This window comes from Lontra canadensis, unplaced genomic scaffold, assembly GCF_010015895.1.
Source record: "Lontra canadensis isolate GAN:19392208 unplaced genomic scaffold, GSC_riverotter_1.0 scaffold2, whole genome shotgun sequence".
NCBI classification, from domain to species: Eukaryota; Metazoa; Chordata; class Mammalia; order Carnivora; family Mustelidae; genus Lontra; species Lontra canadensis.
The window spans coordinates 38,147,395-38,161,147 of record NW_022630996.1 but is presented as its reverse complement, the minus strand read 5'-3'; the positions used below and the strand labels follow the sequence as shown (position 1 = coordinate 38,161,147).

Here is a 13,753-nt window from a genome sequence, read left to right as displayed (position 1 = left end):
CCTTGAGGAAAGGCGTGGCAGGTTCTGGGAAGGGGCCCAGTAGGGCTGGGTCCCTCTCTTGGATGGTTACTGAGGCACAGATGGACTTCCAGCAGCTGGGGCTTTCGGAGCACACAGCACCCACCCACCACTGCGCTGACCCCCAGCCTTGCATCCCCACCCCGTACCTCTGGGCATGCAGGTGGACTTCAGTGACCACAGCCCCCCACCCCTACCCCCAGTGGGCCTCCTGCTCCTAGCAAATCCCAGGCTGCTCCCTGGGCACTTCATCCCTGCTCCAGGGTGGCTGTAATGTGTGCCACAGGTGGGCCAAAGGGCGGCCCATAGGTGCTGGTATCGTCATCCGTGGATGGCCTACACACAGGAGGCGTGAGACCTGCACGCTCATCCTGGCCCTGCCCTTGGCGCATGCAGAATTTAGAGTTGCCCCCCTTGCTGAGCCTCAGTTTGTCTCCTGTAAAATGGGGAGAAGCCAACACTCAACGTGTAGGACTGAGGAGGGGCCTGCAGGAGGTGAAAGGAGAGAACCAGAGAGGGCCCCTCCCTCCCAGGCTTGGCCCTGCCCACCTCCCCAGGGTGCGGCCTGGCTGCTCTTCCCCTCCCCATAGGCGGGGGACCTCCCCAGGCTGGCAGGAGCTCCAGGCTATGGGAGTCCAGTTGCTTGTACAGCTAAATGGCTGCTGTGAGGTCTCTGTTACGGCACAGGCTGGACCATGGGGCTCTGCAGAGTGGCCTCTTCCGCTCCCCTCCCCCCATCTTTCCCCTTTAGCTTCTTGCCTCTGGTTCCAGTCTTATCTCCTCTTTTTCCAGTTTGTCTCCTCACCCTCTGTGCTCCCTGGCTATCTCTCCCTCTCAGCCTGGCCTGAGATCTCTCTTTAACTTCCACTGTTGTGGGCATTCTGCTTCCCTTTTCCTCTTTCATTCTGTCCGTCTGTCTTCTGCTGTCTGTCTGTCTTCTCTCTTCCCTTCTCAGGCTGTGTCTCTGTCTCTCTCTTTCTCTTGGGCCTTCTTTCCTTCTCTCCTCTTGCCCTCCTGTCTCCAGGCTAGCCTGCCATGTCTGTCCTCTCCCCTGTGGTCTGCCAGCATGCAGCTTTGGAGAGAAAAAGCCTAAACTGACCCCACTCTCTCCATCTGCCCTGAAATTAGTTCAAATTGCTCCAGAAGCATGAGGCCTCCCAGAGTGGGTACTTTCCACGTCCTTACCTATCTCAGGCCTGCCCTTGACCACAGAGTACAGGGTGGGCCACAGATGAGCTCTCTGTGCCTCCTGATGTCTGTGTGCCTCCATTAGCTGGGCCTGGCCTGTGGTGCTGGGGCCCTAAAGTGACATCCAGCAGCCAGGCCTGGGCTGGGGTGCAGGAGGCCCAGAATGGCCCTGGGGACCCCTGGGCCCCTGTCTCTAGACTAACCCCACTGTGGGGCGGGATGGGGATGCCAGGCAAGCAGGATTCATGGTGCCCCGCCTCCAGGGAAGGCAATGTCCACCTGCTGAGTCCAGCCCGCCCACCCAACCCGCTCCATCCAGAGCTCCTGGCTCTGCCCATGGGCACCCCCTGAGCTTTGCACGTAGGGCGGGGACACCTGAATTTCTCTGGCCCCCTGAGTGGGGCCAGCTTGGAGGAATTTCCCAAAGCCTATTAGAGCAGTGGCTGCCTCCTGCCTGCCTCCTGGAGCTGGGCAGGGCTGAGGGCGGAGGGAGAGAGGGAGGGAGGGGGGAGAGGAGGGAGGGAAAAAAGTTGGCAGGCCGACAGCAGAGCTGTGTCTGCATCCATCGCTGAGAGGAGGCCCGTGCAGTATGGGGCGGGCCAGGAGCAAAGAGAGGCCTTCCTCCCTTTGTGCTCCCCCCTCCTCTCCTCCCCCCACAACCACTCGGGGCCCTATAAATAGGCCCAGCCCGGGCTGTGGCTCAGCTCTCAGAGGGAGTCGAGCACCAGGCAGCGGTATCCAGCCAAGCCCCCTGCCAGCATGGCCAGCGAGTTCAAGAAGAAGCTCTTCTGGAGGGCAGTGGTGGCCGAGTTCCTGGCCATGACCCTCTTCGTCTTCATTAGCATTGGTTCTGCTCTCGGCTTCAACTACCCGCTGAGGAACAACCAGACAGCAGGTGCGCCCCAGGATAACGTGAAGGTGTCCCTGGCCTTTGGGCTGAGCATCGCCACACTGGCCCAGAGTGTGGGCCACATTAGTGGTGCTCACCTCAACCCGGCTGTCACGCTGGGGCTGCTGCTCAGCTGTCAGATCAGCATCCTCCGGGCCGTCATGTACATTGTCGCCCAGTGCGTGGGTGCCATCGTGGCCACCGCCATCCTCTCGGGCATCACCTCCTCCCTGCCGGACAATTCGCTCGGCCGAAATGAGGTAAGCGGGGTGGCCCCAGGCACTTGGGGCTCTGGCGAGGAGCAGAGATGGTTGGGGTCTCATTTTCCACCCATCGTGCAGATGGGGACACTGAGGAGCAGAGAGGACATTAGGTGTCTGGCGGTCATGTGGACTCGGGGCTGGAGCTCAGCTACATCTGCAGCGTGGCGCCCATTTTCTGCCAGGCACTGTGGGAGGCTGAGACCCAGACAGTAGCCGTCTTGCCAATGTCCCCGGTGGGCCTCTGTTATAGGGACTAAACTCTGAGGTTAGTCCCCCAACTAAGGTTGGGGCCAGCAGTTCCTCACCTCTCAGCTGTAGTTTCTTGACCCCCCTCAGCCTGCCGGGACGGCCACCTCCCTCTTCCTACAGCCTGGACCCTGGGGAGACACTGCCCACTGTCCCCAGCCACCCTGAGCCGGAGTCCCGGCGCACATGCAAGAGTGAGCAGGACCCAGGTGGGAGGCCCCACAGGTCCCCAGCCCACCCCGCATTCACACAGGTGCCCGAACACACCACCTTCAAAGAGAAAGCCCCCCCCCCACACTCCTTGGCCCCCAGGAATTAGACCAAGCTGGGGGTGGAAGGGGAGAGAAAACCTTCTCTGGGCTGTTGGTCGGTGGCTTTCCTGGATTGCAGTGTGGGGTGGCGGCTGGGGTGGGGACCTCTGGCCTCCCGTCCGCACTCTGCCACTGGCCCCGTGAGGTGTGGCACATGTATTTGTGTGTGTGAACGGTGTGTGCACGTGGATGTTGGCATGGGTCTCCGGGCTTGTGTAAGCTGCGTGTTCCCGTGTGTGCCTGCATCTGAAAGCATGTCTGCAAGTGTTCGTGCTGCGCTGTAAGCAGGCGGGGGTGAGCATGTACCTGTGTGTGCCCACTGCTCCTGGCTCTAGTGGGGTCTGGGCAGGGGGCTCTAATGGTGAGCAGATGTTGGTGAGTTGGGGCAGGCTGCTGTAAAGAATTCCTCCCCAGCTGCTTAGCCCTGCTAACTGGCCGTTGACGGCAGTTTCCTGCTGTTGCAGACCAGGGCTTTTCCAACCCCTCGGCCAAGTGCAAACTCAGACAGGCTTGGGCCACAGCAGGGGGAAATTTGGCCGGAGAGAGACAGAGGAAGGCTTGGAGGGTGCCTTCCCAGGGAAGGGGAGAGACGAAGGAGCACAGAGGAGGAATCGGATCTACAGAAAGGAGGCTGGCCAGGGCAGGGCAGGCAGGCGGTTGTAGGGACATCGAGGGAGGTGGCCAAGGGCTCCTCAGAGACGGTGGCAGGCGATGATAGCTATTGTTCCCTTACTTCCCAGCCAAAGTTCAGAGCCTTGCCCTGCGGCTGGGGGGAGGCTTGGTAAGGTCTGGTGCAGAGGGCAGCTGGCACGGCCTTGCCGCGGGGGGATTAGCACTTCTGGTGTCACAGTGACACCCTACCCGGCCCCCTTGCAGAGCCAACTGCTGCTTGGCCCAAGATTGAAGATTAGCCTGCAGGCTGGAGTTTAGACTTTAGTCGGGAAAGATGTGGCTGAGGTGGGTGGAAGGGACCGGAGCTCTGGCAGGCCGCGCTGCTCCAAGCTTTGGTCTCTACAGAAGGGCAGAGCCTGGTGCCCGAGGGGGTGGCCCCTGGGTAGGGTCAGGTTCACAGTGGGGTGTGATGGCGGGAGGTGGGGGGAAGGAGGTCCTCATAAGGGGAAGGGTTGAATCTCTGCAGACCTGCCCCATCTTGACCTACCTTCTCGAGGGACAGGAGGGACAGGCATCTGTTGGCCAACTTTGTGCTCTGATTTGGGCATCTTAGGTAGAGGCAGGGAGGGCAGCCACCTGCTATGGTGTCATGATCTGGCTGCACCCTGCTCCAGTGTCCTTTTCCTTCTCTGGCCTCCATTTTCCAGAGTTACCTGGATGCCTGGGCTGGGCAGGTTGCTGATGGAGGAGAAAAAGGGACTGGCTCAGGCTGGGGTCAAGCCGGGTCTGGGAGGCACGCACACCAGGTTCAAGTCCTGTCTGCAGCTAACTTGTTGAGTTGCCCTAGAGCTGAGGACCCTGAGACTCCAAGAGGAACCTAGGTCTCTAGATATTTCTTGGCCCTGCCTGTACTACCAGAAAGCTTACATTGTGGACTTGAGTTTATTATCACCGTTCCCAGGAGGGTCTGGCTAAGACGAGTCCACGAAGGGGCCACGCTGAACATAGGGATACTGAGTGTGGTGGTGGGATGCAGGAACTGTCCTGGAAGTTCTACACCGTGGAAGTTGGGGGTTCAGAAGTACAAGTGCTGGGCCTAGAAACAAAGCATCTCGCCCAGGGACTCCTGCAGATCCTGAACCTGGGATCTGAAGGGATCTGAAGGCAGCTGGCAGGTGGTCCCAATGCCTCAAGAGGGGCAGAGAGCCATCTATGCAGCGAGTGACACACTCTTTCCTCCAGGCTCTGAGGGAGGCTCCCACAGCCCCTTGGGCCCTGGACCCCACCCTGGCCCAAACCTAGGTGGAGCCCTTTGTTGGCATGGAGATTCCTAAGGAAAATAGGGAAAGAAGCTGCAGGAAGTGGTTGGGGTGAGTCAGGGGGTGTCCCCAGGGGCACAGTGGGGGCAACTTTCTTCTCGCTGAGTCAGGGCTTGGGATATGCCCTGGAGAGACCATGGGCCTCTGTCCCGCCTATAGGATCCTGGCTGGTTCTAAGAGCCAAACCCCAATTTCGGCCCAAAATGAGAGCGTCAGAGTCAGGGGTTGGTGGCCTTATCTGGCCCTGCCCTACCCAGACACTACCATTCTTCATGCCAGCGGTCTCGCCTGTGTGGCCCCGGTTTCCATCTGTGAAATAGAGACACAGGGCGTGTCTGGGCTCTGCGAAATGCAAGATGCTCCCGAACCTTGATGTCTTGACTGTTAGCCGGCTCTTTTGATTCTTTCCCTCTCCAGCTCATTCACACATGCTCCCCGCAAACTGGACTGGGACTGCTGGCAGCCAGCTCCCTACCCTAGGCGACCAAGGCCCCTGGTGGGCAAGATAAGCCCTTCACACAGCACAGCGTCCTGTGATACTGGGCAGGAGGCAGGTGTGATAAGATGTGTCAGGGCGGCAAGGGAATTTCTGCCTCTGAGCCGTGGGGAGGACCAGGAAGGCTTCAAGGAGGAAGTGCCATGGGAGCCTGAATGTGGAGACAGGGAAAGGGCTTCCAGGCAGAGAAAGGGCATGAGCGCAGGCAAGGTGGCAGTGGGAAGTCAGAGCCGGGGAGTTGCAGGGTGGGGTTGGTGGGAGGCTGGGGCTCTGGAGGGTGGACGGTCAGGATTGAGGTTAGTGTCTGCCTGTGTCTGAGAGGGGACTGGAGGCCTGGGATTTTAGCGCCCTGAGGGGCTCAGGCAGGGCAAACCTTTCCTCTTTGTGGTCTTTCTCTCAGCCCTGCTGATTCTGGGCCTGACTGCCGGGAGACTGCCTCTGTCTGCTCCATCCAGGGCCTGATCTCAGCCCTAAACTCTCACCTGGGCTCAGTTTCCCTAAGCACAGAGTGAAAGGGTTGTCCCTTCCCTGTTAGCCGCCCTCGCCCGCACTGGCCACGAGTCCTTCCAGGGTTGAGGGTCCCTCCACCTTCTTCAGAGTTAGGGGTGGCTTGGGGAAAGGGAAGCCAGTTTTCAGATGGACGTGCCCAGAGAGGAGGCTGGGGGCTGGGTGGAGATGCCCTAGCTGGGACCTATAATTACCGGTTCCAGGCGGAACCAGATGAGGGGGAGGGCGAAGAGAGGCGGGAGCTTTGTGGTGACTTCCCTCACCACGGAAAATTCTGAGGCGGTTTTCCCTGTGAAGGGCCTTGGAGCAGCCCTGCCAGGCCCATGCTGCCCACCCCAAAGCCTGGCCTTACCCAGGGCTCACTCTGGCAACTTCTCGTCTGAAAGGGGCGAGGCCGTGAGAGGGGACATAGCCTGCATGAGCAGCCCAGTCTGTGAGGACTCGCCTTCCCTCCTGGCCCCCAGGTCACGGCCTCCTTCCCATGTCTTGAGCCCTTACTTCATTGCAGACCAATTCCATGGAGTGCCCCCCCACCTGGGCTCAGCCCCAGAGTGCTCCCCACTTTCTCTAGGGCCCCACCCAGTGGGGGTTCCTCCAGAACCAGGGCTTTCCCCAGGCTGGACAGACATGTCCCACATCCACCCCGTAGGGACTGGCTCAGGAAGGCTTTCCCTAAGAGCCCCTCGTTCTTGTTGGCAGAGCCTCCCTGGGAGTGGGGAAGTGGGGGGAGTGGGAGGGGCATGGTCCCTGCCCTCTGGAAGCTCCAGTGGGTCTGGGGCCTCCTGAATAGCTGGGGCTGAGTCAACATGCCTGCAGGCGTGGGCAGGAAAATGTCATGGTCAATGTCCCCTCAGTCCGGGCATCTCCCCTGAACTGGGGAGCTCCTAGACACCCCCCATTGGTGGCTTACAGGGCTAAGTGAAGGGCCATTTTCATGTTACCAAGGAGCTGCACTCCAGTGGCGTTAAGAACCCCAACTCAATAGATGGTAGAAAAGACTGGAAAATGCCCTATTTCCAGCAGCAGCTCCTGTCAGTGCCTGAAATCCTACCACGGGGACCATAGAGAGGCAGATACAATTGGGATGGGGCTACCCCTGAGTCCATAAGGCCCCCATAAGACCATAAGGGCTTGTGGGTAGAATCTGCCTGCTTCTGGCTGCTCTGGGAAGGAGATCCTGGAACAGGCTTTGTCCCCATTGAGACCCCAGTCCAGATGGCTCTGTGGGAATCCTGCATCCTGACCAGGAGGGTGACTGCAGGTTCTGGGAGCAGGGGTTCCATGTCAGACCTAAAGGCATCCTGGGGCTAACATCTGGGCCAGTGCCTCCATTTTATTGATCAGGAAACTGAGGCCAAAGAGGCATTGAGATTGTTGGGTTGTGTAGCTGATCAGGGCAGGGGAGGAGCGGGTCGCCAGCTTGCCTCCTGGCCCTTCGTTCTTTCTGCTGCTCTAAAGTGCACATACTCACACTTCACTGACACACACACACACAGACACACTCACACAGAACAGGGGTGGGGAGGCACACACAGGTGGTTGTAGAGCACATTTGCAAGCCTGGGCAGTCCCACTCAGGCCCTGGGATCCCAGGAGGGTGGGATAAGTGCTTCTCAATGAGCCTCTTCCTTTCCCTGGCAGGAGGGTGGGGACTGCCCTGGAGTAAGGAAAAGAAGGAGGGAGGGAAGGAGGAAGCCATTGTTTTGTGTATTGTTTCTTGTCAGGAAGATGAAGTGGCTTCTGGGAGCAAATAATGACCCTCTGAAATCCACTGCTCACTCTGTCCCTCATGGGGGCCTCCTTCCCTTCTCGACCCCTGTCCCTAGCTAGTGGTGGCACTTCTGCTGCCAGGGGACAGGATGGCACACTCAAAAGTTCCACCAGATGCCCAGCATGGTCATGCAGGGCCATGTGCCACAGAGAGACCCCCCCAGACACACAGAGCCCTCCCGTGGCAAGAGATGGCTCGTGTGTGATCGAGATTCTCAGAGACAGCTGGGACACCCGGGCTAACACATGACCAGCTGGTCTGCGTGTCCACATGGGGGCTGAAAGTGAGGGGATATTCTCAAATTTGGGGTGCAGGGCTTTATGCATTTTCCTTAAATCAAGCTTGTTAATTATGAGGCTCAAATCCTTCCCGCTGCTGCTATTTATAGTGTCTGACTGCTTTAGTCTATCCATTTCTGAGAGAGGGCTGGTAAACTCTTCCACTCTGGCAGCTGAGTGACCAAATTCACCTTACAGTTCTGTCAGTTGTCATTTTTTTCTAGGCTATCTTGTTTGGCGCATACAGGTTTCGAATTTATGTAGCTCTTTGATAGACTTGTCATTCAATTATGATGTAATAAGCCTCTTAATATCTAATGAAAGAGAAAAGGAAAGAGTCACACCCGGACCCATACGGTCACCCCTAGATCCTGCAGACACCAGCCTATAAAGATACACAGAGGCACACAAAGCGTTGTTTACCTGGAGGGACATGCACACAGGAATACCCATCAAGGAGTGACACAAGGGACCCACTGAGGTCCCCCTGACTGTGAGTGCTGAGTCCTGGAGGCAGTGGGCAAATAGGGCAGGCCTCGAAGTCTCCCCTCCCCTGTTTTTCAAGACTGGATGCTCAGCCAGACCCATTTAGGAACCTGCTGTTTTCCAAGGATGAGTCACCAGGGCGTCCAGGGTAAGTTGGGGCCCTGGGCCTAGGCAGCGACCTTGATCATTCTGTCCATGGGCAGCAGGGATGGGTTGAGGCCCGCTGTCTAGAGAGCTCAGTCCCATACGCTCTCCTTCTCCCGCCGTCCTGGGGCCTGGGTCACACTGATCGCTGTAGACCCATCTTCCACCCGCTCCTCGGTCCAAGCTGGAAACAGCCAGGTCCCTTGGCTGGACCTGTAGATAGTCAGGATCCTTGGCTGGGATGAGATGGCTTTGCTATCTCCTCCCTGGGTCTCAGCCCCCTCATCCATTACCTCACAGAGGCTTGTGTGGGCCTCCCCTTAAGACCCACGAAAACTAATGACTGGCCTGTGGTGTCCCAGCCAAAAAGCAGGTAAATCGGCCCTAAATCCAGAGAGCTTCCCTGGAGCCAGGCTGCCTCTAGAGAGGGTGGGAGTTCTAGAAAATTAGCATTCTCTGCTGCTTCTTTCACTATACGGCAAGTGTCTCCTCTGAGGTCCAGGCAGTAAGAAGAGAAGGTCTCCCCACTCCATCCTCACCAAGCTCCCAGGCTAGGGGTTTGAGGCACCCACAGAGGAGGCTGGAAGGTTACTTCCCGGCAAGAGTCGCAGGCGGTTCAGTGAGAGCCTGATGGCGCAGCCGCAGAAGGTAATTCCAGCCAGGGTCTATGGGAAACTTCTTGGAGTCTGTAGGGTCTGAACTGGGCCTTGAGGGGACTTACCTGGATTTGATGTGAAAATGAAGAGCTTGCTGCTTTCTGATGCTTCAGATTCAATGAGGGTCTTATTCTGTTGTTCAAACTTATATTCATAAAACTAATGTTTTTTTTGTTGTTGTTGTTGTTGTTGTTGTTGTTTTGAAGGAGACTTAATCAGTGGCATATAAGACTAAGCTGGGCAAAACTCCCTGGAAACGTGCGAACATTTTTTTTTTTTTTCAATACCAAGTGACCACAACTGAGATCAGCCCTATTTAAGCAATTGTTTCTGATTTAATGGGTTGTAAACAATAACATTATTTTGAGTTTTTACCTGCTTTCTTCTGGACATCCACTTTCAGCAGACCTTTAACAATCCCTCCCTTTCAGTACTGAATTATCAAGTTTTGCCCAATGTAAGTCACACAAGTGTGTTGGTGGTCAAAGGAGAAGTGGTCAGCAGACATTGAAGCAATCAGGGGAGGCTTCCTGGTGGTGCTGGTTGTGATGGCTATTGGGAGAAGAAGTTCATCAACCCATGCGGTTTGAGCTAAGGCTCTGGGTGGTCAGGAAAGGGGGTAAAACGCAGAGTTCCCAGGGCAGGTGCCCACCCCCTCCACTTCCTGTAGACTCAGAGAGCTGGGCATGGCCCTGGGCCCCTGGCTCTGCTCATTTTGCATGAGTACCTGTGCCTATGGGCTGAGCAGGTGCTGGGGTACTCAGACCTGGTTGAGAATTGGGGGAGGAGATGAGCTTGCCCCGGCCACGTCTGTGAAGAGGGTGGGGATGGGGGAGGCTAGGAGGCAGGAGCCACTTAGAATGATGGCTCCATTAATCAGAGTGCCAGCCCTGGTTTCCGGACTCCTGCCAGCTAATAATTAGGCTGAGCCTGGAGAGCCAAGGAGAGAGCAGGAAGAGGAGCCTTGGGCTTCCTGAAGACTGTCAGGAGGGCAGTAGCAGGCGTGAGTGGGGATAGGCATTTCTGCAAGTCGGCCTGGTCTCATGGGCCTCACCTCCATGGAGCTCGTTATGGCTCCTGGCAGGCTCACTCTTGTCTCCACAATCCTATGCAGGGCCCTTCCCCTTCCACCTGTCCCTCAGTCCAGCAGATAAGGTGAGAAAGAATAAGAACAAAGCCACAGCTGTCCCGGTCCCTCCTGCCTCTGCAGCCCTTCCCAAATGCCCCGAGACCCTCCCCACCGCATTGCCTTGGAAACTCCAGCCACTCTGGAAAGTGGGCAGGGTAAGCTATTTTACAGATAGGGAAACTGAGGATCAGACTGGAGAAAGGCCATGGCCATGGCACCAGCAAGGGGGAGAGTCAGGACCTGAACACAGGGCTTCTGCCTCTACCACCCAACCTAGAGATGGGAAGAAAACCGGGCATTGCCCAGAGGGCTGGCTGGGCTGAGGGGTCACAGTTCTGGGGTCCGCCAGGAAAAGCCTAGAGCTGGGGCTGCAGCACAGGGGAGGGGATGTGAGTCACTTTCCCTGTGACCCAGGACTGCAGACAAAGGCGGGAAGAGAATTGTTCTTGTAAGATGGCCTCAGGGTGGGGCTGAGAAAACTCGGGGGTTGGGGGGATGGAGGAGAGTCCCCCACCTAGGGTTTTATAAAATGCCCCTTGGCTTTGGAGGACCACCCCCTCTCCCTTCGTCTCCAGGATGAGACTTCAAGTTCAGGCTTATTTGGACACACCAGCTCTACCTGGAGGAAGCAGACTGCATAGCCACATCGGGGTGTCTCTGCCAGTGGGCTTTGTCCATGCAGCTCAGCTCCCCTGTGTGGGTGCACCTGACCCCTGGGACCCCCACAAAGGGGAGGGTGTGGGGGATCCCTGGGGAGGGGTCTTCCTGGTGCAGCTGCAGGGGGAGGGCTCTGATGACCTCATGGCAGCTCCCATTCCCTTCTTTTTCCATGAGTCATGTTTCTAAAAGCAGCCCAAGAGCAAGTGGCAGCCAGACGGTGGTGGCGGGGCCTATGCGGCCAGGGAGATGGGGGGGGGCGCTGGTCCAGGAGGGAGGGGAAAACAGGGAAGGCAGAGAAGAAAAGGGAGAGACAGACAAGGTGGGGTAGGAGACAGAGGGTGGGGCAGCAAGGGAGACAGCCTCAAGGAAAGAAACTAAGGGAGTGGGGCTCGCTAACCAGCGAAGACCCTCCCCAGCTTTGGGAGTTTTAGACGCAGCAGGGAATGGGGTGGAATATTCTGGAATTGTGGGGTGTGAAGCCGTGTGTCCAGGTGGGCCCTCCCACATGTGGGACTTGTCCCTCCCCTCAGGTACTCCGGTACCCCAGGATGCCCTTGCTGGCTGGAGCTGAAGGCAGAGGCCGGGCTCCCTCCCAGGCTTCTCCAGCCTCCAGGCAGAGCACAGAGGGTGGAGGCAGGTACCAGGGGCCGGGCTGGCAACTCCTCAATGCTATGGGAGGAACAAAGCTTGGTGTCCACTACCCATGCTGCGTGCTGGGGTGGGGACTGTCCGCCCCCACACTGGGCCCAGCAGGGGGGCTTGTGATGGGCTCTAAGGACACAGAGGTGCCGGGGGGCCGGGGCTCTAGGACACAGTCCCCACCTTGTCTGCTTAACGAACCTTGCTGTCCCTCTTCCTGACAGCTGGCCCCTGGCGTGAACTCTGGTCAGGGCTTGGGCATCGAGATCATCGGCACCCTGCAGCTCGTGCTGTGCGTGCTCGCCACCACGGATAGGAGGCGCCGGGACCTCGGGGGTTCGGGACCTCTTGCCATCGGCCTCTCCGTGGCCCTGGGACACCTGCTGGCGGTGAGTGTGGGGCCTCCCCAGCTGGGAATGGGGAGAACAGGGCCAGGCAGGGCGGTTAGGGTACCCTGTCATGGGTAGGACACTGGGGCCAGGGTCTTGCTCTGAGAGGGCAGCATGGGGACCTCCTGACCATCTTTCTGGGTCAGCGTGCCCCTGTTTTTCTGGGTCTGATTGTCACCTCCCTGTTCTCTCTCTGTGTGTCACGATGTCTCCTCTCCCTCTGTCTCTACTTCTCTGGATCTCCCCCTTCTGCCTCCTACCCTGCCCCTCTCAGATCGACTACACAGGCTGTGGCATCAACCCCGCCCGGTCCTTTGGCTCCTCTGTGATCACACACAACTTCAAGGACCACTGGGTAAGGGGTCGCAGGGCTATCCCTGGGGGGAGGCGGGAGGTTTTGGTGCTGAGTGATGGTCCCAGCTCCACCCTGTGGCATCCTCTCATCACGGAGGCTCTGGGAGACTGAAAGGGCCGAGGAAATCGGGAAAGCGAGGCCTGACATGGGGGTGGTGGGGTGCAGCGCCCCAGCAGCATGATGAGGAGCCAGACCCAATCATGGCCCTACCCTTTCCCTATTCAGTGCGACACAGGCAAGCTGTCATTCTCTGAGCAGTGAAGTGGGGTGTCGTGAACCCTACTTAACTCCCAGGGTGGCCTCTGGGACCGACGGCCTCACCGCCTGTAGGTTGAGTGTAGCACAGAGTCAGCACTCAGTGGATGGAGCTGTTCCTCCTGTCCATGTGACTGTTTCAGGCCACCGTTTATCAAGCTAGACCTTCCTGGGGCCCTTCTGACACTGGGGAGGGTGGGACAGGGTTGGCCCAGTCACACCAGGCACCCCGAGCTGGGGCACATGGAGGCAAGGAAAGGCCCACTGGCAGCGTCCTGGGATAGTGGATGTCTTGGGCCTGCTCCTCGAGCCCTGGAATCAGGACGTTGGGCTTCGACACTGCCTGCCTCTAAATCCAGGCGCAGATGGGGAGGGAGCCCATGCTGTGGGGTGTTGGTGGGGTGCCTCTCAGGGCAGATGTCCCTGGAGAGGAGGAGCCCAGGGCTTCGGTGGACAGCCCCTGAGCATGTCTGCTCTGTTCCTAGATTTTCTGGGTGGGGCCGTTCATCGGGGGAGCTCTGGCTGTGCTCATCTACGACTTCATCCTGGCCCCGCGCAGCAGCGACCTCACGGACCGCGTGAAGGTTTGGACCAGCGGCCAGGTGGAGGAGTACGACCTGGATGGCGATGACATCAACTCGAGGGTGGAGATGAAGCCCAAATAGAGAAGCCCTGGCCCGGGCACCCATGTGGGGGCGGGGCAGGGGCGGGCGGAGGGCGGGGAGGGGAAAATCCTGTTGCAGACATTCGGACAAGCTGGCCAACGTAGCTTCCCAAAGATCCTCCAGAACTGCGTGGTCAAGCCTGGTTCGGGACTGTTTCTATCACTTTCTTTCTCTTTCTCTGTTTCCTGGCCTCTGGGCTTCCTGGGGACCAAGATTTATCAATCACTCACTCCCTTGAAGTCATGGAGGAGGTGAAAGAGAGGGACCCACCCTGCTAAGCTGTCCCCTTGGAGTGTGATGGAAGGTGTGCCAGGAAGTCCGCCTCATCCCAGAGGTGCTCCACGGCTCGCCTGCTACAGGTCTCTTGGGCACCGCCCTGTTTGCTTTGTGCCTTTGGGCGTGGCCCTCCTTCTAGAACAGTCCCTCTGCCCCCGAGGGTGCTCCAAGGGGAAGAGATCCCAGGAGGTGTATGATAGG

General features: G+C 58.2%; 1 protein-coding gene across 1 annotated transcript; it reads left to right on the top strand.

Annotated features, from left to right (window-relative positions):
- The first annotated feature begins 1,885 nt into the window (after positions 1-1,885).
- AQP1 (aquaporin 1 (Colton blood group)) lies at positions 1,886-13,312 on the top strand. Its single transcript, XM_032872256.1, has 4 exons — positions 1,886-2,355; positions 11,837-12,001; positions 12,276-12,356; positions 13,097-13,312. Exons 1-4 carry the CDS (start codon positions 1,966-1,968, stop codon positions 13,274-13,276), a joined length of 816 nt encoding a protein of 271 aa, XP_032728147.1. The 5' UTR covers positions 1,886-1,965; the 3' UTR covers positions 13,277-13,312.
- The last annotated feature ends 441 nt before the right edge of the window (positions 13,313-13,753 follow it).

What these genes read in the sequence shown, in the direction of transcription:
- AQP1 (XM_032872256.1), top strand. Translation starts at nt 1,966, where the DNA reads ATGGCCAGCGAGTTCAAGAAGAAGCTCTTCTGGAGGGCAGTGGTGGCC. An exon ending in ATTCGCTCGGCCGAAATGAG is followed by an intron (nt 2,356 to 11,836) that starts GTAAGCGGGGTG and finishes TCTTCCTGACAG; the next exon opens with CTGGCCCCTGGCGTGAACTC. An exon ending in ACAACTTCAAGGACCACTGG is followed by an intron (nt 12,357 to 13,096) that starts GTAAGGGGTCGC and finishes CTCTGTTCCTAG; the next exon opens with ATTTTCTGGGTGGGGCCGTT.